General features: G+C 49.4%; 1 protein-coding gene across 1 annotated transcript; it reads right to left on the reverse strand.

The window, feature by feature from the left end:
• Positions 1-1,560: 1,560 nt before the first annotated feature.
• Positions 1,561-5,324, reverse strand: MCHR1 (melanin concentrating hormone receptor 1). The gene is made up of 2 exons (XM_010378286.1): positions 4,622-5,324; positions 1,561-3,420 (listed from the first exon to the last, which is right to left on the reverse strand). Exons 1-2 carry the CDS (start codon positions 4,908-4,910, stop codon positions 2,441-2,443), a joined length of 1,269 nt encoding a protein of 422 aa, XP_010376588.1. The 5' UTR covers positions 4,911-5,324; the 3' UTR covers positions 1,561-2,440.
• Positions 5,325-27,355: the final 22,031 nt, after the last annotated feature.

Raw genomic sequence — 27,355 nt, forward strand, 5'->3', positions numbered from 1 at the left:
CCTTCCAGTACATAACCCTGATGTAGGAAGACCTCCTTTTATCATGTTTGTGGCTAGGAGTTGGGGCGTCTTGGATTTGCCTCAAGGCTTCCCTAAGAATCCTTTTTTCTTTTCTTTTTTTTTTTTTTTTTTTTTTTTTTGAGATGGAGTTTTCGCTCTTGTTACCCAGGCTGGAGGGCAATGGTGCGATCTCGGCTCACTGCAACCTCTGCCTCCCGGGTTCAAGTGATTCTCCTGCCTCAGCCTCCCAAGTAGCTGGGACGACAGGCGCCCGCCACCACGCCCAGCTAATTTTTGTATTTTTAGTAGAGACAGGGTTTCACCATGTTGGCCAGGCTGGTATCAAACTCCTGACCTCAGCTGATCCACCTGCCTCGCCTCCCAAAGTGCTGGGATTACAGGTGTGAGTCATCGTGCCTGGCCAGAATCTTCTTTCTTTTATTGAGTGTGTGTCTAAAAGATTTCAAGTTACCGGTGGCAGCTGGAGACCCTACTGTTAGTGAGCAAGGAAAATAACCATCAGCTTCTTTACCCCGCAGGTGCTAGGCGGAGAGGAACACAGGCCAGGAAATACTAATGATGATGATAAAGAGCTCCCCAGGGGCTGGATGTGGCGGCTCAAGCCTATAATCCCAACTTTCAGGAGGCCAAGGTGGGAGAATTGCTTGAGACCAGCCTGGGCAACATGGCAAGATCTTGTCTCTACAAAATATAAAAAATTAGGCATGATGGTGTGCGCCTGTGGTCCCAGCTACTTGGGAGGCTGAGGTGGGAGGATCGCTTGAATCTGGGAGGTTGAGGCTGCAGTGAGCTGTGATTGTGTCATCTGCACTCCAGCCTGGGCAACAGGGCAAGACCCTGTGTTTAAAAAAAAAAAAAAAAAAAAAAGTCCCCAGGACCCAAGGAAGCTGCCCAGAAGTTTTCTGAAGAGGCTCCCTGCTGCAACTCTGAAGAGGAACAGGCTATGCTGGTGCCCCTGCTGTACGGATGCTTGCAGCTTTCTCCTGCTGTCTCAGTAAGGCCTGCTGAGCACTGCACTGACGGCTCCCAGTCCCCTCTCAGTGAAGACGTCAAGAAGCAGCAGCCAAGCAGCAGTCACGGCTGCCTCCCAGCGGCCCTGGCTGTAATCTTCTGTTCAAGGGGCCCACACCAGATCTCAGCTATAGAAAGCATACAGGCTTCAGCTGCCTTAAGAGCTGGTTCTGCGGCTGGTGACTCAGCGGGGGTGGGGGCTGGGGGGAAGTGGGGGTTGGGACTTGGGGCCTGAGGGGCCAGCACTGGTGACAACAAAGTCCAGGGGATTTTGTGCAGAAGACAGGAAGCTGAGTCCCAAGAACAAGCCTAGCAGCGGAACTGCAATCGAATGAATCCCCAGTAATTCCATTCATGCCACTGAATCCTCCCTGTGGGTTCAGAAAAACATCCCTGCTTCATGCTTCCTAAAAATGCAGCACGCACCAAGGTCTAAATTCCACAATGAAGTGACCCCTCTCTCTCTTTTCTGCTACCCACCTTCCCCCCGACCCCACACCCACCCCCAAGTCCACAAGAACAGAGTGATGTGGGTGGAGATTTTCCTTTATTTGTTTTTATTTTGGAGAGGAAGGGCTAGAGCAAAAAGATGATGCCAACACACCAGGCACTAGAATGACCCCTGCACATGCAGAACACACGGACACTCACGCTGGATTAGCGACTGACCAAATGTGCCCCGTGGAGAGAATGTCACCAAAGCTGCAAAAGCACCCCGCCGCCAACTTTTATTAGTTTTAAGACCCACACCCACCCCAGATCTCCCTGTCATTCTCAGTAAGCAGACCTCCTAGGAAACTGGACTTTTCCTCCTGTGGGCTCAGTGCCACATCCCCTCAAATAAACATGCATCCTCTAGAGCAAAAGGGACATTGACAGGATGCTGGAATGCCAAGAGATGGGATGCTTCATTTTTCATTATCCACCAGCTTGGGAGAAAGGCCGCCTTCCATCACACCAGTGAGAGGTGGGAAAGAGCTGTCGGGCCCTTTCCCGTCTCTCAGGCCTTGTGCAACACGGCCCCGGCTGCTCACACTCCAGCCCTGCCTGACTTGAAACCCAGTCAGTAGCCTTCTACCTCTTGCCTTGAGAAGACATTTGAGAGCGCGCAGATATAGTGCAACCGATGATCCAGACCAACATCTTCTCTTGCTCAGCTTCTGTTCTATCCAAAGGTCTAATCCTGCTCCCCCAAAGGGATTTCTGAGGTCTGAAACCCCCAAACCTGACTCCAGGCCTCCCCAGCAATGTGTGGGCCCCATGGAATGTATTTATTTCATTGCAACAACCACTCACCACCTGACCTTCCTGCATTCCCCCAGAGCAGTCTTGGGTTTCTCTTGGCCTCTCTCCCCACGGCTTGCTGTGGTGTTCTGACTTGGAGGTGTCCAGGGCGGCAGGGGAAGTGTCAGGTACCTTTGCTTTCTGTCCTCTCCTCGTCAGCCGTCTGAGCGTTGCTGACAGTGCGAAGCTGCCCCTGGGCTGCAGGCTTCACCGAAAGGACCAAGCGTTTGCGGAACGTCTCGCAGAGCACGATGTACACAAAGGGGTTGAGGCAGCTGTTGGCGTAGCCCAAGCTGATGGCCGCATTGTACAGGTAGACAAAGGTGAGGGTCGGGCGGCTGATGGACAACTGGGTCAGCTGTAGCACATAGTAGGGTGCCCAGCACACAAAGAAGACCAGGCAGATGGCGATGGCTGTGCGGGTCACCCTCTTTGTCCGCAGCCGGATGCTGCGCTGGGAGGCGGGGGCCACTGAGGACGTCATGCGCTGCAGGATCCTCACGTATGCGGCCGTGATGACCACAAAGGGCAGGGCAAAGGCCAGGAAAAACTGGTACAGGGTGAACCAGTAAAGGTCAGTGTCCGGGTTGGGCAGGCGGATGCCGCAGCCCACTGCACCTCCTGGGAAGGGGATGAGTCTGGCATACAGCCACACGGGGGTGATGCTGATGAAGGAGAGGGCCCACAGGAGGCAGATCACCAGGGTGGCCACAGAGGGCTTCCGGAACTTCGTGGAAGAGATGGGGTGGACGGTGGCCAGGTAGCGGTCAATGGCCATGGCGGTCAAGATGTAGGTGCTGGTGAACTGACTATTGGCATCCATGGCCGTGATGAGGGTGCACATGGTCTCCCCAAAGTGCCACACCCCATTGCCCATGAGCTGGTGGATCATGAAGGGCATGCCCAGGAGAAAGAGGAGATCCACCACCGAGAGGTTGATGATGAAGATGTCGGGGACATTGTTGCACCAGTGCAGCTTGGACTTCTTCACAACCGCGAAGATGACCGTGGAGTTCCCGATGATGCCCAGGAGGCAGATGGTGCCGAACACCGAAGGCATGATGATGTTGATGTAGGAGACACTCCCTGAGCGAGGAGGTGATCCTGGGGACAGAAGGAGCAAGTGTCGGCCATTTGACATGGGCTCTGCTCTGAGAACTGACATCCTGCTGGCATGCTCAGCCTCCAGCGACCCACCGTTCATCTGGAATCCTCTCCCACCATTCTCCCTCCCTTCATCGTTGCTAATCTTGTCCCCTTTCCCTCCTCCATGGATTTCCTGGTGAATCCTACCAGAGTCCCCTGAGCCACCCGTCTTGCAAGGACGCAAGAAGCCTGCCTCCTGCAGGCACCAGAGGCAAGAACCACAGCTGTCTGCAGAGATTACTCTGTGCGCCCCGGGCTTCACCAGGAAACCTCATCAAAATAGCCAGAAGGACATAAAAGTAAGTGTGTATGTATGTGTGTGCGCACGTGCTTTTCGTATGTGCAGCCCTGAGTGCTTCATTTTGGAGATCTCTGGTTGGAAACGGTGTACTGATTCTTGGGCATCTCTGGGCGACTGTCTTGTAGAGGCTTTTGCCAGCTGTGCCCCGGTCAAGTCAGCAGCCCTCCCTACCCCAGGCTTCCTAGCAGGGATTTCCTTGCTTGGTATCTTCTGAGCCTGGGCTTCTCGAGTGAAGCAGAGACAGAAGCTGTGTGTTGCAGCTTAGCAGCCTGAAAAAATTATCCACATAAGCCTTTCCTCTTTTCCTTCCTTCCCTTCTCCTTCAAAGCTGGAATTCCAGGGCACCGCAGCTCTGGAAATGTCAGGAAGCTTAATTCACCAGAAAAGTTAATCCCCTCATGGCTCCGTGAAGTCTTCCCTTCCCAGGGCCTCTCCCAGATGGCAGTAAGGATGTTTCAGACCTCATCACCCAAGTACGAGTAAAAAGCTGAGGCTAACAGTGCAGGAGTGAGCCCCCAGCTGTCTCCCACATACCACCCTTCAGCTTCTCACTTGCTTTTCCAGCCTGGAATTTTTTCTGCCAAGCCTCTTTGGAACTCAGCCGCGAGCCTTCCCCTGCTGCCTGCGGCTGGCCCCACTTCCTTGCCATTCTGAACATGCCTTCGCCCCCTGCTCTGCTCCTGACCATCTGCCCCTGTGGACCCTTGCCCCCTTCTCCCCTGCCCCTCTGAGTAAAGCAGACCACAGATTTTGTCCCCAAGAACTGTGATAAAGTTTCCCAAGCAGTTTAGCTCAGGGGTGAAACCTTCCCATTTTCCACCCACAGCCCAGAGGAGGGAGGACTCCCAGTCAACTCACCTGCTGAGGTGAGGTTATCGGGGCCATCAGAGGTGTTGCTGGTGTTGGGACCAGTGGGCAGCAGCGAGGCTTCCAGGTCCATCCAGCCAGTGCCGGTCGCCTGCTCCCACAACCGAGCTGAGCTCCCCTCCACCCACGCAGGCTGCGGCAGCCTCCAGCGCCTGCCACCTTGTCCAGGAGCACAAGCCCCGCAGTCGGGAAGGGGGTCTTCCTCGGCAGCCTGGCAGCCACTGCTGCCTCCAAGCCCAACTGCCCTCCCTACTCCCTCCTTCGCGGCTCTCACTGACATCACCTAGACACATTAACCTCTTCAGTCCCGGGCTGTGGCTGGCTTCCACTTCTGAATGCCTGCAGAGCCCCAGGGCCCTGGGGAAGCTGGGAGGGACTGGGCACAGGCAGCCCCATCAGGAAAGGGATCTCCTTCCCACTGACACTTGGGATTGTCTCGTGCACTTACAGGGGCCGCTGCTTGTCTTGCATGAGGATCGAGGTCTCTGCAAAGGCAAACGGACAAAGCAAACAGGCTGCCTCCCTTTGGAGGACACAGTAGCTTGGCTTAGCCCCTATCCCAGGTATGGGTGGCTGGGCCACATGGCAGGGTCCAGAGCTTCAGAATCAAAGGCTTGGACTGCAGCAGGGCTCCCCCCACGCACACTCAGGGCACCCTCGGCCCCTTCTCTGTGCCCTGACGGCTTCCAACCATCTCGCTGGCTATGCTGCCAGCGTCCTGCAGAAGTAGTTGAGGAGTTGGCTGCTGAACCCTTGCCTGGCACTCAGAGGTCACGCAGGTCACTCCATACTGGCCATAGCCAGGACCTCGGGGACCGGAAGGGGACAAACTCCCATCTGCACGGGATCTGCCTGGACCAGGCTCACAGAGGTGTTCATTTTCTAAATGCTCTGAGGTCCCTGAGGTTTGGCCTGGGACTCTTCGAGACAAATATCCAAGCGTGATCCCCCAAAGAGATCATCCCAGAGGAACAGCCTCAGCGGCAAAGGCGTTGAGTGAATTTTCCAAGGAGGCATCCCGTGGCCGGCCTCTGGGGCCCTCACAGACAGGAGCTGCCACTGCATCCACTGCCGGACTCAGGAGCCAGGGGCTCAAGGTTCACAGACGGATCCCTACATGTGTCCTCTGTCTTGTTTACTTATTGGATTCATCCAACAAACATTTATTGAGTACTTACTACCCGCCAAGCACTCTTCTAGGTTTTGCAGTAAAAAAAAAAAAAAAAAACGGGGGGTGGGTGATAAAGTCCCTGTCCTCATGAAGATTGCGTTCAAGTTGGGGGGAGACAGATAACCCCTCAAAGACAATTCATGATATTGGCGATTACTATGAAAAACTTAAAGCAGGGTGAGCCGGCCCCTGAATATCAGCAGAGATGGAGGTTGCTATTTTATATAGGATTGATCATCGAGGAAGGCCTCACTGAGAAGCACTTTTAGAAAAGTCCTGAAGGAAGTGAGGAACCATGCTTAGAAATATTCTGGAGGACCAGCATTCCTGGCTGTGGAAATCGCCAGTGCAAAGGCTGTGTGGCAGGAGTGTGCAGGGTCACTCTGGAGAACAGCGTAGGGCCAGGTGCAGTGACTCCGCCTGTGATCCCAGCACTTTGCGAGGCCAAGGCAGGCGGATTGCTTGAGCTCAGGAGTTCAAGACCAGCCTGGACAGCACTGTGAAACTCTGCTCTACAAAAATTAGCCAGGCATGGTGGCAGGTGCCTGTAATTCCAGCTACTTAAGCAGCTGAAGCAGGAGAATCGCTTGAATCCAGGAGGCAGAGATTGCAGTGAGCTGAAATTGGGCCACTGCACTCCAGCCTGGGTGACATAGAAAGACCCTGTCTCAGGAAAAGAAATATACTTCGCATAAAGATAACTTATGATATTGGCAATTGCTGTAAAAAACTTAAAGCAGGGTGAGAGGGCCCGCGAATACCAGGAGAGGTAGAGGTTACTCTGGTAGAGGATTGATCATCAAGGAAGGCCTCTCTGAGAAAAGTCCTGAAGGAAGTGAGGAAACATGCTTAGAAATATTCCGGAGGACCAGCATTCCCGGCCATGGAAATTGCCAGTGCAGAGGCCCTGTGGCAGGAGTATGCAGGGTGACTCTGGAGAGCACTGTGGCTATAGTAGAGATTAGCAGGAGCTGACATCAGAGAGGAAGGAGCAGGCAGGGAAGATTCTGCCAGGCTTGCCAGCCAGTGTAAGCACTTTGGCTTTTCCTTTAGGGGAAATGGGAGTCACCAGGGGGTTTTCAGCTGAGAAAAGACATGATCAGACATGTTTTGATCAGTCTGGGCCAGGTGCAGTGGCTCATGCCTGTAATCCCAGCACTTTGGGAGGCTGAGGCGGGAGGATTGACTGAGGTCAGGAGTTCGAGACCAGCCTGGCCAACATGGTGAAACCCTGTCTCTACTAAATATACACAAATTAGCCAGGTGTGGTGGCAAGCACCTGTAATCCCAGCTACTTGGGAGGCTGAGGCATGAGAACTGCTTGAACCCAGGAGTCAGAGGTTGCAGTGAGCTGAGATTGCGCCATTGTACTCCAGCCTGGGTGACAGAATGAGACTCTGTCTCAGAAAAAAAAAAAAAAAAAAAAGAAGCTCTTTGCGGTCAAGGAAGGCCTCACTGAGAAGCACTTCCAGAAAAGAAAAGTCCTGAAGGAAGTGAGGAAGCATGTTTGGTGGGAGGTGATTGGATCTTGGGAGCAGATTTCTCCCTTGCTGTTTTTGTGATAATGAGAGAGTGGTCATGAGATCTTGTTGTTTAAAAGTGTATAGCTGGCCAGGTGTGGTGGCTCATGCCTATAATCCCAGCACTTTGAGAGACCGAGGCAGGCAGATCACCTGAGGTCAGGAGTTCGAAACAAGCCTGGCTGGCATGGTGAATCCCCGTCTCTACTAAAGATACAAAAATTAGCCAGACATGGTGGCACGTGCCTGTAGTCCCAGCTACTCGGGAGGCTGAGGCAGGAGAATCGCTTGAACCCAGGAGGCGGAGGTTGCAGTGAGCCGAGATCGTGCCACTGCACTCCAGCCTGGGCAACAATAGAGAAAATCCGTCTTAAAAAAAAAAAAAAAAAAGTTCTAGAAATGAACAGTGATAATGGCTGCACAACATGGTGAAAGTACTTAATGCCGCTAAACTGGACACTTAAAAGTGGTTAAAATGGTAAATTTTATGTTACGTATATTGTACCACAATATATAAAGTGAAGAGGCAAATTTTATGTATATTTTACCATGCACAAAACATCCCAAAACTCTGCAATGGCCGTCCCAGCATCCCCATCTTATTATCATAGACCGTTTCGTGGAGCTATCCCAGAAGCATGTTAGAACTGGCTCCAGCTACATCCTGCGTTACAGAAGAGTGCTCCCCTGTCAATAAACGATCTCCTTTCTTTTTAAATTAATTTATTACTTAATTTATTTTTTGATTTGAGACAGAGTCTGGCTCTGTCACCCAGGCTGGAGTGCAGTGGTGTGATCTCAGCTCACTGCAACCTCCGCCTCCTGGTTCAAGTGATTCTCTGGCTTCAGCCTCCAGAGTAGCTGGGATTACAAGCATGTGCCACCATGCCCAGCTAATTTTACTAGAAATAGAGTCTCACTATGTTGCCCAGGCTGGTCTTAAACTCCTGGCCTCCAGTGATCCACCCGCCTCAGCCTCCCAAAATACTGGTATTACAGGCGTGAGCCGCCACACCTCGCCTACTCATTTGTTTGAGACAGGGGCTCACTCTGTCATCCAGGCTGGAGTGCAGTGGTGAGATTTCAGCTCACTGCAACTTCTGACTCCCTGGTTCAAGTGATCCTCCTACCTCAGCCTCCCTAGTAGCTGGTACTATAGGCACAAGCCACGGCGCCCAACTAATTTTGTTTTTTAAAATTTTTTGTAGAGACAAGGTGTCGCTATGTTGCCCAAGCTGGTCTTGAACTCCTGAGCTCAAGGGATCCTACTGCCTCAGCCTCTTGAGGTGCTGGTATTGCAAGCATAAGCCACCACACCTGGCCAAAACTATCTCCTTTCAACCTTATATTTGCATCATGGTCTAGCACCCTCAAGATCTACTTCTGGCTGGGTGCGGTGGCTCTCACCTGTAACCCAGCACGATGGGAGGTGGAGGCCAGAGAATCACTTGAGCCTAGGAGTTCAAGACCAGCCTGGGCAACACAGTAAGGCCCTCTCTACAAAAAATTAAAAATTAGCCAGGCATGGTGGCGTGTGACTATAGTTCCAGCTACTCGGGAGTCTGAGGCAGGAGGATTGCTTGAACCCAGGAGATTGAGGTTGTAGAGAGAAGTGTTTGCACCATGGCACTTCAGCATGGGTGACAAAGCAAGGCCCTCTCTTAAAAAAAAAAAAAAAAAAATCCACTCCCATACATAGTTCCCTTTATTTCTCCCAGTCCTTATTGGCTGGTCCTGGTCCTCATGGGTGGACTATTTTATCCAAAAGCAGAAGCTGTATTTCCCATCCCAAGATACAACACTGAGCTCTGACCCCAGTTATTGAGTTGGAAGCAATGACAGGCTCTCTGCTCCTCCTGTTCGACTGACAGCTGCATCTTCTCATGCAGTGCCAATTGTGTCCCTGAGGCACCAAGGTAAAAGTCAGCTGGAGTAAACAGATTTGGACATATTGGGTGCCTGGTCACCAGGGCTGCTTTTAACTCTAGCAAAATGGATATTGTTGCCATCAATGACTCCTTCATTGTCCCCAGGTACATGGTCTACATATTTGAGTATGATTCCATCCATGATAAGTTCCATAGCACCATCAGGCTGAAAATGGGAAGCTTGTCACCAATGGAAATCCCATCACCATCTTCCAGGAATGAGATCCCACCAAAATCAAAAGGGGTGATGCTGGTGCTGATTATGTTATGGACTCACCAGTGTCTTCATTACCATGGAGAAGGCTGGGACTTACTTAGATGGGGGAGCCAAAAGAGTCACCATCTCTGCCCCTTCTGATGCTCCCATGTTTGTGATGGGCCTGAACCATGAGAAGTATGGAAACAGCTTCAAGATTATCAGCAATGCCTCCTGCACCACCAGTTGCTTAACCCCCCCCGGCCAAGGTCATCCATGACAACTTTGGCACTGTGGAAGGACTCATGACCACCGTTCATGCCTTCACTGCCACCCAGAAGACTCCTGATAGTACCTCTGGGAAATTGTAGTGTGATGGCTGCAGTGCTCTCTAGAACATCATTCTTGCCAAGCCTGTGGGCAAAGTCATCCCCGAGCTGAATGGGAAGCTCACTGGCATGGCCTTCTGTGTCCCCACCACCAACATGTTGGTCATGGACCTGACCTGCCATCTGGAGAAACCTGCCAAATACAGTGACATCAAGACGATGGTGAAGCAGGCATTGAGGGGGCTCCTCAAGGGCATCCTGGGCTACACTGAGCACCAGGTTGTCTCCTCTGACTTTGACAGTGACACCTATTCTTTCACCTTCAATGGTGGGCCTGGCATTACCCTCAGCAACAACTTCGTCAAGTTCATTTCCTGGTATGACAGTGAATTTGGCTGCAGCAACAGGGTGGTGAACCTCATGGTCCACATGGCCTCCAAGGAGTAAGAGCCCCAGGCCACCAATCCCAGTGAGAGCACAAGAGGAAGAGAGGGGCCCTCAGCTGCTGGGGAGCCCTGCTGTGCTCAGCCCCCACCATACTGAGCATCTCCGCTCAACACAGTTTCCATGTCAGACCCCTGAAGAGGGTGGGGCCTACGGAGACCCACCTTATCATGTGCCATCAATAAAGTCCCCTATATCTTGCCCCCCAAAAAATAAGTCCCCTGTACTTCTGACTGTTAAGAGTCAGGAGAAGAAGCAATGAGAGGAAATAAGGAGTATATCTGAGGATAAATATCCTCTTGCAAGTCAGTTGAATCCTAGCATGACTTCCAGACAAGGGCAGGCTGCTCTCCTCCAACAAGGGAGACAGGCTTACTTTTGCTGGCCTGGAATGTTCAGGGGGTTCAGAGAAATCTGGGGGTTCAATGTTCTCAAGTACATCCAGATGTCCCCTCCTAGGCATCAGGGTTCCAATCCTTTCCTATGAGAGGCTTGACTTTGGCATTGGTGATGCGTTAGGGCTGCCCATATTCCATCTTTCTTGCAACTCTGCAACTCTTACAATTAGAATCTGGGTCTTATTCTCAGCAATGTCTGCCTTATTGCTGCAGAAGATGAGGGTCTCTAATTGTTGCTTTGAAGGCTTTCTGGCTTTTGTTGTATGTCCTGAATTGACAGTTGGCTATCTGACTCTGCCTTTTTTTTTTTTATCTGTCCTTTTTTTTTTTTGAGACAGAGTCTCCCTCTGTCACCCAGGCTGGAGTGCAGTGGCCTGATCTCAGCTCACTGCAACCTCCACCTCCCAGGCTCAAGTGATTTTTGTGCCTCAGCCTCCTGAGTAGCTGGGATTACAGGCACGTGCCAGATACCCAGCTAATTTTTGTATTTTTAGTAGAGACGGGGTTTCACCATGTTGGCCAGGCTGGTCTTGAACTTCTGGCCTCAAGTGATCTGCCCATCTTGGCCTCCCAAAGTGCTGAGATTACAGGTGTGAGCCACTGCACGCAAAGTCTGCCATTTTTTTTTTCTTCAAGGCTTCCAAAGCAGTTAACAAAAACCAGCTAACTCCATAGTCCTTATAATGACCACAGCTTCCACACTATTCACATCTAGAGCTACTGCATAGTTCAATGTTTCCTCTTCCACTTATACCTCATTTCAACCAACCACAGGTAAGAGTGTCAATGTGATGCTACTGCACACCAGGCCAGGGTTGTTGAGCCCCCTATTTACCACCAGCAATGGAATCCTTGTTGGCTTCTGACTGGTAATTGATATATTCCAGAAACTCAATTGGATGGAGTTGTGGGGGAGGTCCCCGTCTTTCTACTGTCACCCCGGTACCAATTTTCTTAATTTGGTTTTCTCTAAAAGCAGTGCTTGAAACAAGGACTTGTGTGCAGTAGTTTATTTTAGATGTGATTTTAAGGAGCAGGTGTCAGGGAACAGAGTGAGTCAGGGAAGAAGGAAAAGCCAGGATAAGGGTACGTTGCCAAGTTTGCTGCTGTGGGCAATGGGGGCTCAATTTGTCCAGGCCCTCCTAGGAAGTTTAAGAATGTCTCTCAACTGGGCACAGTGGCTCACACCTGTAATCCTAGCATTTTGGGAGGCCGAGGTGGGTGGATTTCCTGAGCTCAGGAATTTGAGACCAGCCTAGGCAACACGGTGAAACCTGTGTCTACTAAACTACAAAAAATTAGCCAGATGTAGCAGCGTGCGCCTGTAGTCTAGCTACTCCAGAGGCTGCGGCAGAAGAATCACTAGAACCCGGGAGGCGGAGGTTGCAGTGAGCTGAGATCGCACCACTGCACTCCAGCCTGGGCAACAGAGTGAGACTCTGTCTCTTAAAAAAAAAGGAAGAAAGTCTGGGACCTCCTCCCTCTTTCTTGGGTAGCTGAGGCATGAGAACCACCTCTAGGAGGCAGAGGTTGCAGTGAGCCAGAAAGGTGCCACTGCACTCCAGCCTGGGCAACAGAGCAAGACTCTGTCTCAACAACAACAAAAAAGTTCCGTTTTAGGCCAGACATGGTGGCTCACACCTGTAATCCCACCACTTTGGGAGGCCAAGGCGGGTGGATCACTAGGTCAGGAGATTGAGACCATCCTGGCTAACATGGTGAAACCTTGTCTCTACTAAAAAAAATACGAAAAATTAGCCAGGTGTGGTGATAAGCACCTGTAGTCCCAGCTACTCAGGGGGCTGAGGCAGGAGAATGGCATGAACCCGGGAGGCAGAGCTTGCAGTGACCTGAGATCCCACCACTGCACTCCAGCCTGGGCAACAGAGTGAGACTCCATCTCAAAAAAAAAGTTCTCCTTTAGACATGCTACATTTAAGATGCCTATTCACTTCCTAAGGGAAGTGGTGGTTAGTAGTTGGATATAAGAGTCAGAAGTTTTAGCCGGGCATGGTGGTGCATGCCTGTAATCCCAGCCACTCAAGAGGCTGAGTCAGGAGAATCGTTTGAACCTGGGAGACGGAGGTTGCCATGAGCCGAGATTGCGCCACTGCACTCCAGCCTGGGCGACAGAGCGAGACTCCGTCTCAAAAAAAAAAAAAAAAAAAAAATTCAGGGGAGAAGTCGTGCCTGAAGATATAAATTTTTTAATTTATTTTATTTTTTATTTAGCAATTTCAAAAGCTCATAGAGATATAAATTTAAACTGAGACTGGATGAGCTTACCTAGGGAGTAAGTGTGAATAAAGGCGTTGTGAGGACTGAGCTCTTGGTTATTCCAAAGTTTACAGTTTGGGAAAATCAGCATTACTGTCCAGTATCTCCTCCTCTTCCACATGCCACAGTCTTCCCATCTCCATTCACTCATCCATCCATCAGACAAATCATTACACAGCATCTACTATATACCAGGCACTGTGCTAGGCTCTGTGGATACAGTGAGGAAAAACGAGCAAGTGCCTGGTATTACGTAGCTTAAACTAAAGTGGGAAGAGACAAATAATGACGAGCAAGCTAATAAGTGAACGAGGTGTCCTTTTCGGGTTCAAATCCAGACAAATCCATGTAACTTAGTCACAAAGGGATTTAGGTAGTTACAAGATCATGGCTCTGGAGTTAGGCCATCTCTGCCATTATCTGCACTACCAAAATGACCGAGCTGGGTTAGAGGAATTTAAACCAAGACTGAGCAGGACGGGAAGCAGAGAGGGGTGGGTCTGATCTCTCTGGCCTTTGAATGCCAGGAGTGAAGTTGGGAGGAGTGAACACTGAGCGAGTCAATCCACAATGCCAGCTACACAGGCTGATTACTGACTGTTGTAAGTGTCACAGAGGAAATGAATAGGGTGATGAGAGTGGGGGTGAAGGGGTCTTTTAGAGAGGGAGTTAAGGACATCCTCTTTGAAGAGTTCGGGTAGCATGCTCAACACCCATTCTACTACAAACGATTACTTTAAACCAGTGAATCAACAGCAATCTCATTCCTCTTGCCAGTGAATGTTTTAGGGGTGAGCATGTCTACTGGACACCCGTGTGCGTCTCTTCAGATCCTCTTCACCACACCTAGCTCATAGTTCATCCATCGACCTGCTCTGGCACAGTCCCTGACCAAGTCCAGGTACAGGTGCAGATATAGCTGTGACCTCGCGGTGCTGTGTGCTTTTTACCCTCTGTCTTGGGTCTTCTCTGTTGCTGCCACAACTTAGAATCTGGGAATCCACGGAGTGCCCTCGCAGGAACAACCCAGAAGTGCAGAGAGAGTTAACACTCCTTAGAGGAACCTTTGACCAATGTAGGGTGGAAGCCATGGATAGATGCTTTCCCCCAAATCCCCCAGGACATACCATCCTGAGGCATATTTCATGTAGCTTCCCAGCAGTCCCATAGGTTAGAGCAATCAAACACTTTTAGCCCTGGCCAACTGGAAATCATTGCTTTGTTGCTATCTGCTTCCCTGCTTTGCTCCTCTACCCTCCTTCGTGGTTCCTAGGATCGCACTTCCCAGTAAAATACCGACACACCCACTTTGTCTCAGACTCTGTTTTCTGGGAACCTGTGGCTAAAGCAGCGTGTGATTTATTCTTACCAGTGACAGTAAAGGAGAGGAGTGTTGTGGTGAGAGGCATTTGGTAAAGATTTCCTTGTTCTTGCAAAGAAGATACAAGAAGAGATTGTCTCTTTTGCCCCTTTGAAATTTGTTGTGCCTGGACATGACACTGGTGTATTAGTCAGCTCTTACACTGCTATAAAGAACTCCTTGAGACTGGGTAACTTAAAAAGCAAAGAGGTTTAATTGGCTCACGGCTCTGCAGGCTGTGCAGGAAGTGTGGCTGGGGAAGTCTCAGGAAACTTAAAATCATGTTGGAAGGCGGAGAGGAAGCAGGGTCATCTTACATGGCAGGAGCAAGAGGAAACAAGCGACAGGGAAGGTGCCACATACCTTTTGTTCTTTTCTTTTCTTTTCTTTTGAGATGGAGTTTTGCTCTTGTTGCCCAGGCTGGGGTGCAATCCTCCAACATTGGGGATTACAATTTGACATGATATTTGGGCAGGGACAGAAATCCAAACCATATCCGTTGAGAAGAGTTGCAGCAGTTGAAAGTATCCTCATTGAGAGAACCCATCTGGTTGTCAGAAGGAAACAGAACAAGCTCAGATGGGGAGATGCAGGAGAGTTTAGTAAAGGGCGTATTTGCCAGGGTTTGGGCATAGCTAACGGAAACCAAGAAGGAATGCTGGTCAGCTCGCTGAGGCTGTGAATAGCAGAGAGCCACTGCCATTCCCAGGCCTGGGGGCTGAGGGAAGGGGAGAAGTGGGCAGAACCCAGAAAAAGCAGTCAAAAAGCGAGGGAGCCCGGCGCGGTGGCTCACGCCTGTAATCCCAGCACTTTGGGAAGTTGAGGCGGGCGGATCACCTGAGGTCGGGAGTTCAAGACCAGCCTGACCAACATGGAGAAACCCTGTCTCTACTAAAAATACAAAATTAGTCAGGTGTGGTGGCACACGCCTGTAGTCCTAGCTACTCAGGAGGCTGAGGCAGGAGAATTGCTTGAACTTGGGAGGCGGAAGTTGCATGAGCCGAGATTGTGCCATTGCACTCCAGCCTGGGTAACAAAAGTGAAACTCCTACTCAAAAAAAAGAAAAAAGTTAAAAAAAATACAAAAATTAGCCTGGCGTGGTGGCTGGCACCTATAATCTCAGCTTCTTGGGAGGCTGAGACACAAGAATCTCTTGAACTCGGGAGGTAGAGGTTCCAATGAGCTAAGATTGTGCCACTGCACTCCAGCCTGGGCAATAGAGCAAGACTCAGTTGCCATCTCAAAAAATAAAAATTTTTTAAAAAGTGAGGGAGCCGGCCGGGCGCGGTGGCTCACGCCTGTAATCCCAGCTCTCAGGGAGGCAGAGGCGGGAGGATAGCTTGAGCCCAGGAGTTCGAGACCTGCCTGGGTAATACAGCAAGACCCCGTTCTCCACAAAAAGGAAAAACAAAACAAAACAAAACAAAAAAAAAGTGAGGGGGCCAATCAGCAGTAACCTGGCAGGGAGCAGTCCAAAGGAGTAAATAATCTGACCTCACTCTCCTCTTGCCCTCTGACCTCTGTTTGTCGATGCTGTTCTTGAGGGTCAACCTCTTGCGGCCCAGGGCAGGGTGGAAAGGGAGAAAAGTGAATTTGAAGGGGCAAATGGAAAATCAGCCCACTGATACAGGAGGAGGCGTTCAAGTTGGTATCGTTGTGTAATTCTTGAAATAACTAATTATTATTTTTCTTTTGAAACAGTCTTACTCTGTTGCCCAGGCTGGAGTGCTGTGGTGCCATCTTGGCTCACTGTAACCTCTGCCTCCTGGGTTCAAGCAATTCTCCTGCCTCAGCCTCCCAAGTAGCTGGGATTACTAGTGTGCACTAACACACCCGGCTTATTTTTGTATTTTTAGTACAGACAGGGTTTCATCATGTTGGTCAGGCTGGTCTTGAACTCCTAGCCTCAAGTGATCTGCCCACCTCGACCTCCCAAAGTGCTGAGATTACAGGCATGAACCACTGTACCTGGCCAACAACTAAGTATTTTGTTATCCTCTGTCAATCCAGACAAGGAAACTGAGGCAAAATTAATATAGAGAGTGATTTGGGCCACAGTTGAGGACTATAGCCTGGAAAACACTGAGAAGTGCTCAAAAGAGAGGCTTGAGTTTTTAAAGGGGATTAATCAGGAGAGGGGGCGATTGCAGAGTTGAGTTTCAAGGATGCTCTCTGGTTTACAGAAATAACACTGGTTAGTGACTGGCTATTGTGCACTATTGTGTACAGCTATAGGGAGTTGTGTACTGGCTATAGGGAGTGAGTTACAGTGTCCAGCGTATGGTGTTTTATGGCTACTTGGCATCAGTCAGTCTACAGCCCACACAGCAAGTGGCTTCCAGAGCTGATTACTTAGCTGGAAGGGGAGTGAGACATGACTGCTGTCACATTTCCATCCTTTTCTGGGCCTGATAATTTAAAGAGGGCTCACAGCCCGGAAAACACTGGGAAGTGCTCCAGAGAACCAAGGAAAGGCTCAAGTTTTTAAAGAAAAAAAGGATGAAAAGTTGCTTTTCTTTTCTTTCTTTCTTTCTTTCTTTTTTTTTTTTTTTTTGGAAACAGGGTCTTACTCTGTCGCCCAGGCTGGAATGCAGTGGTGTGATCTCAACTCACTGCAACTTCTGCTCCCCGGGTTCAAGTGATTCTCCTGCCCCAGCCTCCCATGTAAGCTGGTACTACAGGCACCCACCACCATGCCCGGCTAATTGTGTGGTTTTTATTTATTTATTTGGCTCTGTTGCCCAGACTGGAATATAGTGTCGCGATCTCGGCTCACTGCAACCTCCGCCTTCTGGGTTTAGCCATTCTCCTGCCTCAGCCTCCCAAGTAGTTGAGATTACAGGCATGCGCCACCATGCCTGGCTAATTTTTGTATTTTTAGTACAGGGTTTCACCATGTTGACCAGGCTGGTCTCGAACTCCTGACCTCAGGTAATCCACCCGCCTCGGCCTCCCAAAGTGTTGGGATTACAGGCATGAGGCAGCGTGCCTGGCCAACACCCGGCTAATTGTTTGTATTTTTAGTAGAGACAGGGTTTCATCACATTGGCTAGGCTGGTCTCAAACTCCTGACCTCATATGATCCACCCACCTCAGCTTCCCAAAGTGCTGGGATTACAAGTGTGAGCCTCCGTGCTCGGCTGAAAAGTTGCTTTTCTTTCTCATCTCATTTAACAGATGAAGAAACAAAGTGCCACAGGTTGGGTTTTCTGGGAGCAGATGCTGGGGTGGAGAGAGGAGCACCAAATATGTCTGTGGGGTGAGCACTAGCCAAGGAAGAAGGGAAGCACATCGGGAAGGGGTCCAGAGATTGTGATGCTGACCTGACAAGGGCTCTGCCAGCCCAGTGGGAAGCCCCAGAGCAAGGCAGTCCAACGTTAGGCAGAAGCGGCTAGGCCCTGGCACCACAGCCCTGCGTAGTTGGTGGCTGGGAACCACCCCAAGAAGCGTGTGATCCCAGCTCAGAAGCTGAGACATGGCTTCTCCAAAAACCAAAAATAGAACTACCATATTATTCAGCGATCCCACTTCTGAGTCTATATCCAAAGAAAATGAAATCAGTATCTCAAGACGATATCTGTATCCCATGTTTATTGCAGCATTACTCACAACAGCCAAGTTATGGAGTTAACATAAGTATCTGAATTAGTCAGGGTTTCTCCAGAGGAACAGAGGCAATAAGATATATATGAAAGGGGATTTATTAGAGGGAACTGGGCCACGCAATCACAGAGGCAAAGTCCCACAAGGGGCTGTCTGCAAGCTGGAGAACCAGAGAAGTCAGTAGTGAGGCTCGGTCCAAATTTAAAAGACTCAGAACCAGCCAAGCCAACAGTGCAGCCTCCAGTCTGAGACCAAAGGCCTGAGAGCCCCCATGAGGCTGCTGGTACAAGTTCCAGATTCCAAAAGCTGAAGAATTTGGAGTCTTGTTTTCCAAGGGCAGGAGGAGTCAGAGGCAGCCAGCTCCAGGAGGGAGCGAGGGAGGGAGAGCATGAGCTGAGTATCCCCATTCTTCTGCCTGCTTTGTCCTAGGGGTGGGATGGGGTTGGGGGTGGGCAGCAGATTGGATGGTGCACACCCACACTGAGGGCGGGTCTTCCTCTCTCAGTCCACTGAAGCACACATCAGTCTCCTTTGGGCTGGACGCCATGGCTCATGCCTGTAATCCAGCACTTTGGGAGGCCAAGGGGGTTGGATCACCTGAGATCAGGAGTTCAAGACCAGCCTGACCAACATGGTGAAACCCTATTTTTACTAAAAATACAAAAACTAGCCAGGCATGGTAGCAGGCACCTATAATCCCAGCTACTTGGGAGGCTGAGACATGAGAATCACTTGAATCCAGGAGGCAAAGGTTGCAGTGAGCCAAGATCATGCCATTGCATTCCAGTCAGGCAACAGAGGCAGACTCTGTCTCAAAAAAAAAAAAAAAATCTCCTCTGAAAACACCCTCTTAGGCACACCCAGCAACAATGTTTCACCAGCCAACTATGCATCCCTCAGTCCAGTCAAGTTGACACCTGATATTACCCATGGCAAGTCCATTCCTTGTCAACTTGGCATCCACACACATCTCCTTAAACCATACTTAATCTCCCAAAGTAAAGACAGTAACAAGGTCATAATTCTGCCTAAATGAAACAATTACCCTGTGCACAACTGAAAACGCACTAAACCGATCCCCCAGAAGAGGAGGTAAAGTTCTTGAGTGGTATTTATTCATTATTCCATAACTCGAATAGTATGATGTAAAATTAACACTTCTTAGGCTGGGCTTGGTGGCTCATGCCTGTAATCCCATCACTTTGGGAGGCTGAGGCAGAAAGCTCACTGGAGCCAAGGAGTTCAAGACCAGCCTGAGCAATATAGTAAGACCCCCGTCTCTACAAAAGAATAATTTAAAAATTAGCCAGGCATGGTGGTATGTGCCTGTAGTCCCAGCTACTTAAGACACTAAGGCAGGAGAATCCCTTGAGCCCAGGAGTTCAGGGCTATAATGAGTCATGATCGTGCCACTGCACTGCAAGCTGGGCAACTGAGTGAGGCTGTGTGTCAAAAACAAAAACAAACCAAAAAACCCTCCATACGTTTCAACTGTTTTTTTTTTTTTTTTTTTTTTCTTTGAGACAGAGTCTCACTCTGTCACCCAGGCTGGAGTGTAGTGGTGCGAACTTGACTCACTGCAGCCTCCGCCTTCCAGGTTCAAGCGATTCTCCTGCCTCAGTCTCTGGAGTAACTGGATTACAGGTGCCTGCCACCATGCCTGGCTAATTTTTGTATTTTTAGTAAAGACAGGGTTTCACCATGTTGTCTAGGCTGGTCTCGAACTACTGACCTGAGGTGATCCACCCACTTCAGTCTCCCAAAGTGCTGGGATTATAGGCGTTAGCCACTGCGCCTGGCTAACTTTTTTTTTTTTTTTTTTTTTTTTTTTGAGATAGAGTTTCACTCTTTTGCCCAGGCTGGAGTGCAGTGGTATGATCTCGGCTCATTGCAACCTCCGCCTCCCAGGTTCAAACGATTCTCTTGCCTCAGCCTCCTGAGTAGCTGGGACTACAGGCACCACCACACCCAGGTAATTTTTGTATTTTTAGTAGAGACAGGGTTTCACCACGTTGGCCAGGATGGTCTTGATCTATTGACCTTGTGATCCACCTGCCTCAGCCTCCCAAAGTGCTGGGATTACAGGCGTGAGCCACCTCATCCAGCCTAATTTTTGTATTCTTTTTTTTTTTTTTTTTTTTTTTGAGAAGGAGTCTCGCTCTGTCACCCAGGCTGGAGTGCAGTGGCCAGATCTCAGCTCACTGCAAACTCCGCCTCCCGGGTTTACGCCATTCTCCTGCCTCAGCCTCCCGAGTAGCTGGGACTACAGGCGCCCGCCACCTCGCCCGGCTAGTTTTTTTGTATTTTTTTAGTAGAGACAGGGTTTCACCGTGTTAGCCAGGATGGTCTCGATCTCCTGACCTCGTGATCCGCCCGCCTCGGCCTCCCAAAGTGCTGGGATTACAGGCTTGAGCCACCGCGCCCGGCCCTAATGTTTGTATTCTTAGTAGAGATGGGGTTTCATCATGTTGGCCAGGCTAGTCTCGAACTCCTGACCTCAGGTGATCCACCGCCTCAGCCTCCCAAAGTGCTGGGGTTATAGGTGTGAGCTGCTGTGCCCGGCCTCATTTCAACTTTTTGATCATTGAAAAAAAATTTTAAATACTAACATAAAGTCAATAAAACTTATGTTACATGATAAAAGAATAAAACAAAAGGCCGGGCGCGGTGGCTCAAGCCTGTAATCCCAGCACTTTGGGAGGCCGAGACAGGCGGATCACGAGGTCAGGAGATCGAGACCATCCTGGCTAGCACAGTGAAACCCCGTCTCTACTAAAAATACAAAAAAAAACTAGCTGGGCGAGGTGGCCGTGCCTGTAGTCCCAGCTACTCAGGAGGCTGAGGCAGGAGAATGGCGTGAACCCGGGAGGCGGAGCTTGCAGTGAGCTGAGAACCGGCCACTGCACTCCAGCCTGGGCGACAGAGCAAGACTCCGTCTCAAAAAAAAAAAAAAAAAAAAGAATAAAAGAAAACAAAGAAATTTGCTTAATATATCTGCATATACACACAAACATTTTCTTAACAAAATAGATAGGAAATACTCATAATGATTACAGTCCTTGTTTCTCTAACTAATCATGTGGTCGTAGATGGTATTGATAACTTCCTTCTTCTACTACCCATTCCCTATACGTTTGGCCTTCAGAAAGCATCTCAGCTGGTCATGGTTTTTTGTTTTGTTTTGTTGAGATGGAGTCTCACTCTGTCACCCAGGCTGGAGTGCAGTGGCGCGATCTCGGCTCATTGCAACCTCCACCTCCTGGGTTCACACCATTCTCCTGCCTCAGCCTCCTGAGCAGCTGGGACTACAGGCACCCGCCACCACGCCCAGCTAATTTTTTGAATTTTTGGTAGAGACGAGGTTTCACTGTGTTAGCCAGGATGGTCTCGATCTCCTGACCTTGTGATCCACCCGCCTTGGCCTCCCAAAGTGCTGGGATTACAGGCGTGAGCCACCACACACTGGCTAATTTTTTGTATTTTTAATAGAGATGGGGTTTCACCGTGTTAGCCAGGATGGTCTCAATCTCTTGACCTCGTGATCCGCCCGCCTCGGCCTCCCAAAGTGCTGGGATTACAGGCTTGAGCCACCACGCCCAACATTGGTCATGGTTCTTTACCTGACAAGGTGTGTTAGTCCATTTTCACACCACTATAAAGAACTTCCCTGAGACTGGGTAATTTACAAAGGAAAGAGGTTTAATTGACTTTCAGTTCCTCACAGCTGGGGAGGCCTCAGGAAACCAATCATGGCAGAGGCAGAGGCAGGCACCTTCCTCACAAGGCGGCAGTAGAGAGAGAGCATGTGAAGGAGGAACTGTCAAACACTTATAAAACCATCAGATCTCGCAAGAACTCACTATTAGAACAGAGTGGGGGAAACCACCCCATGATCCAATCACCTCCCTTCCTTGACACATGTGAAATACAATTTGAGATGAGATTTGAGTGGGGACACAGAGTCAAACCATATCATGGGGTGACCCTAACCTTCATTCCTGAAGGATCTGGGCCATTCACAGTCCCGCCTGGATTGGGTTATTATAGTTTCCCCACTGACCTTAATCACAGGGCGTGGTAATACTAAGAGATGCACTAAAAAAATCTGTATTTTCCAGACATACTCTTCCTTACCTCCACTGTATTGCAGGCATCCAGTTTCCTTGGCATTCTGAATCAATCACCCCAACCAACACCATAACTACCATGTTAGTCTGTTGACTCAGAGGCATGAGGAGCCCCAAGTGGCTGGGCATTGGTCTCAACTTCCAGTTCAATGGAATCACTGTTATGTCTCCTAGTAGAAGCATTCCTTTCTCTGGAACTAAGACCTCCAGGCTAGCAGGACATAATGTCACCAGGGAACAGGAAGCAAAAAGTTTGCTAGTGGGTCAACTGGGGTAATGATGAGTGGTGCCACTCCCATTTCTACCCCTTGATTCCTGGACCCAAGGAAGTGGGTCCCACCCAAGTAGACCCACTGCCATACTTCTTTGACCATCAGGTGGGTTCCTTGGTCAGAAGCAACGCTGTGTGGAATACCATAATGGTGGGTAAGACATTCCACAAGCCCACACACTCTAGTTTTGGCAGAAGCATTGCGTGCAGGGCAAGCAAGTCCTTATTCAAAGTGTGTGTTCCAATAAGGACAAAACACTGCCCCTTCTATGATGGAAGTGTTCCAGTGTAATCAACCTGCCACCACATAGCTGGCCAACCACACTGGGGAATGGTGCCCTGGTGGGGGCTCCATGTAGGTCTTGGCTACTGGCAGATTGGGCACTGAGAGGTGGCCATAGCCGGGTCGACCTTGGTGAGTGGAATTCCATGTTGCTGAGCCCATGCTTAACCTCCATCCCTGCTACCATGGTCACTTTGTTCCTGAGCCCACTGGAGAATGACAGGGGTAGCTGGGGAAAGGGGCTGACTGGTATCCACAGAATGGTTCATCCTATCCACTTGATTATTAAAATTCTCCTCTGCTGAGGGCACCCTTTAAGAAGCATTCACATGGGACGCAAATATCTTCACATCTTTTGCCCACTCCGAGCAGTCTATCCACATACCTCTTTCCCAAATGTCTTTGCCACCAATTTTCCAATCTTCTTTCTTCCAAGTCCCTGACCACCCGCCAAACCATGGACTACAGCCCATGAATCAGTATATAATCGCACATCTGGCCATTTCTCCTTCCAAGCAAAGTGCCAACCCAGCGAGAAGCTTTAGAGGAAAGCAGCCCAACATTAGGCAGAAATGACTGGGCCCTGTACCACAGCTCTGCCTAGTCAGTGACTGGGAACCACCCCAAGAAGAGCGTGATCCCAGTTTAAAAGCTGAGGCAAGGTTCCTCCAAAAACTAAATATAGAATTACCATACTAGGCCGGGCGTGGTGGCTCACATCTATAATCCCAGCACTTTGGGAGGCTGAGGTGGGAGGGTCACCTGAGGTCAGGAGTTTGAGACCAGCCTGGCCATGGTGAAACCCTGTCTCTACTAAAAATACAAAAATTAGCTGGGCGTGGTGGTGGGCACCTGTAATCCCAGCTACTCAGGAGGCTGAGGCAGGAGAATTGATTGAACCCAGAAGGCAGAGGTTGCAGTGAGCCGCGATAGCACCACTGCACTCTACCCTGGGCAACAGAGCAAGACTCCCTCTCAAAAAAGAGGAAACAAAAATCAAAGGTCTGGTATTAATCTTTTCATTGTGTATAGTTCCCTGGTCAATAGTCTCAGATCCCCCTGGGGAAGGCTGGAGGCAGATTCCCAGCTCGTACGTGTGGAACTGCAGGGTCCTTTCTTACAGGTATCCAGCTTTCACTTCTTCCAGGATCTCTGGAACAGGGACTGACTCAGGCTTGGAAATTGGGTGAGAGATTGGGCTCTCAATCACAGCGGCTAAAGTCAGACCTCTGTTGACCAAGCCTGAAGTTTTTCACATACACACATCAAGTAGCAACTTAGTGGATGAGCTGTTCATATATTTTGGTTCTACAGGCTCCACGGTCAATTAGCCAAATCAATATCTGTAGATCAGACCGTTTGGGTAACTCCACTGGCCCTGCCTATTACAATAACCACATTCGCTCTCTTCCAGAAATTAAGTAAGCGCTGCAACTTGGTTTCTGTCACTGCAGGCTCTACACATCCCCAGTGAAATGAGGAAGCCCACTTCAGCTGCTGCCATTCCCACCAGCAGCTCCCACCAGGGGCTGTTCAGAGCACTGGTATTTCCCTTCCCAGAGAATTTCTCAAAGTCTTGGTTTTCTGGGGGATCAACTTCTGAGCAACCAAAAAAAAAAAAAAAAAAAAAAAAAAAAAAAAAAAAAAAATGCAATGTTTACCACACTCTGTTAAGGGGTTATTTATTTTGAAAGCAACTGGGAGCCACTAAAATGTTTTTTGTTTTTTGTGTTTTTTTAGATGGGCTCTCGCTCTGTTGCCCGGGATGGAGTGCAGTGGCACAATCTTGGCTCACTCCAACGTCTGCCTCCCAGGTTCAAGCGATTCTCCTGCCTCAGTCCCACCCCCCTTCCCCACCCCTAGTAGCTGGGACTACAGGTGTGTGCCACTATGCCCAGCTAATTTTTGTATTTTTTTTGGTAGAGATGGGGTTTCACCACATCACCCAGGCTGATCTTGAACACCTGGCCTCAAGTGATCCACCTGCCTTGGCCTCCCAGTATGCTGGGATTATAGGCGTGAGCCACTGTGCCTAGTCACTAAAGTGTTTTCAACAGTGGAGTAGCATGGTGAAATGTATATTTTATTTTATTTATTTATTTTTGAGACAGAGTTTCACTCGTCACCTAGGCTGGAGTGCAATGGCACAATCTGAGCTCACCGCAACCTCCACCTTCTGGGTTCAAGCGATTCTCCTGCCTCAACCTCCCAAGTTAATGGGATTACAGGCATGCGCCACCACGCCCGGCTAATTTTGTCTTTTTAGTAGAGACGGGGTTTCTCCATGTTAGCCAGGCTGGTCTCAAACTCCCGACCTCAGGTGATCCACCCGCCTCAGTCTCCCAAAGTGCTGGGATTACAGGCGTGAGCCACTGCGCCCGGCCTATGAAATGTATATTTTAACAAGACTACTCCTGCTATTTGGTGGGAATGTGTTGGAAAAGGAAGGTGGGAAAGAGGGGAACAAGTAGTATCTGATACAGTGAGCCCGCTGAGCCTTAGAAACATGCAGACAGCAGCCATGTCCTGGGAACTATAGGAGAGGTAGACATCAGTGCTGGGGGAGGCAGAGAGACACACTTAGCCCTTGGGGTGCTCCAGGGAGGGGATGGTGAGTAGGGGGAGGCACATGATGGCAGGAAAAAGGGTTTACTGTTATAATTAGGCTTGATCTTCAGAAAAGGACTGGGCAGAACTGAAAAACAGGTCAAGAGCCAGATGGTTTGGAGGAGAGCAGGTCAAATGTTCTCCTTTCAGGGGGAGTTTGCAGGTGGTGGTGGCCTTGTCCAGGGGTTTTGGTGACATCAACTGTAAAGCTCTGAAGCCAAGTGCCTGGCCAATGGAAATGGCCTGGACTATCTTGCTTGCACCCTGCTCAACGTGTAGGGGCATGAGGTGAATTCAAAGCCAGGGTCATATGGCAAAGGAGGGTGCTCCATGCTGGCCCCAAAACATCCTTTTGCAAAGTCAGGAACATGCTGTTAGCAGAGTCTTTGCACATTCACCCAAACCTTTAAAATGTGTCATTAGCCCTTTGTGTTGATGAAGAAAGTGGAATGAGGGCTGATAGCCCTGATTCCCCCACACAATAGCAGGTGCAAAGCTGGCAGGCAAGAGCCGCAGCATCGTAAAGTCATCTTGTGTTGGGCTGTCAGTCCTTCCTCTCCTATCTTTGCATGCTGCCTCCAGTACCTTCCTACTGCCTCTTAGTGTCCCATCCAGGCCTTCCAAGTGGGTAGAAAGAGCTACTAACTTTGGAATGAGACCAGGTTGCAACTAATTTATCTGAACCTCCCTGTGGCTGACATGGCAACTGTGCCATTCAGATTCCTCTTTGAGAAAGGACTCATTGCTCAGCTACAAGAGATGTGATTAAGCTGACAGTCTGCAATCCCTTCAGGATCAGCCTCGCCTTTTTCTTTTTAATTGAATATTGACAAATTATAATTGTATATATTTATGTGGTACAAAGTGATATTATATATGTATATAATGTGGAGTGATTGAATCAAGCTAATTAACATATCACCTCAAATGCTTATCATTTATTCTTCCTGTCTAACTGAAACATTGTACTCTTTGGCTAACATCTCCCCACTCCCCCCACTCTCAGCTTCTGCTCTCTGTTGCTATGAGTTTGATTGTTTTAGCTTCCACATATAAGTGAGAACAGGCAGTATTTGTTTTTCAGAACCTGATTTATTTCACTTAGCATAATGTCCTCCAGTTTCATCCATGTTGTTGCAAATGACAGATTTCCTTTTTTTTTTTTAAGACTGAATAGCATTCCATTGTGTATAAATACCACATTTTCTTTATCTATTCATCCATTGATAGACACTTTCGTTGATTATATAACTTGGCTATTGCAAACAATGCTGCAATAAACATGGGCGTGCAGATGTCTCTTTGAGATATTGGTTTCATTTTCTTTAAATATATATACTTGGAAGTGGGATGGCTGAATAGTATGGTAATTTTGGTTTTTTTTTTGAGATCGAGTCTTGCTCTGTCGCCCAGGCTGGAGTACAATACCACCATCTTGGCCCACTGCAACCTGTGCCTCCCAGGTTCAAGCCATTCTCCTGTCTCAGCCTCCCGAGTAGCTGGGATTACAGGCGTGAGCTACCGCGCCGGGCTTTTGTATTTTAGTAGAGATGGGGTTTCACCATGTTGGCCAGGCTGGTCTCGAACTCCTGACCTCAAGTGATCCGCCCGCCTCGGCCTCCCAAAGTGCTGGGATTACAGGCGTTAGCCACCACGCCTGGCAATACCAGACCTTTGGGTGATAACTGCATGACAGATCTGGGCTAACAATTAGTTCCTGGGAATCCAGAAGTCTACTGGGATCTACGCATCAGAGTAGTGTTTATGATGGATCAAATAATAAATGGAGTTTGGGCCAGGTGCAGTGGCTCATGCCTGTAATCTCAGCACTTTGGGAGGCCAAGGTGGGCTGATCACTTGAAGTCAGGAGTTCAAGACCAGCCTGGCCAACATGGTGTAACCCCCTATCTCTACTAAAAATACAAAAACTAGCCAAGTGTGGTGGCAGGCACCTGTAATCTCAGTTACTTGGGAGGCTGAGGCAGGAGAATTGCTTGAACCTGGGAAGTGGAGGCTGCAGTGAGAAGAGATTGTGCCACTGCACTCCAGATTGGGCAACAGAGCAAGACTCTGTCTCAAAAAAAAAAAAAAAAAAAAAAAAAAGCCGAATCAAATAATACTTGGAGTTTGGGCCGGGTGCAGTGGCTCATACCTGTAATCCCAGCACTTTGGGAGGCTGAGGCAGGAGGAACGCTTGAGCCCAGGAGTTT

Source organism: Rhinopithecus roxellana, chromosome 13, assembly GCF_007565055.1.
Source record: "Rhinopithecus roxellana isolate Shanxi Qingling chromosome 13, ASM756505v1, whole genome shotgun sequence".
NCBI classification, from domain to species: domain Eukaryota; kingdom Metazoa; phylum Chordata; class Mammalia; order Primates; family Cercopithecidae; genus Rhinopithecus; species Rhinopithecus roxellana.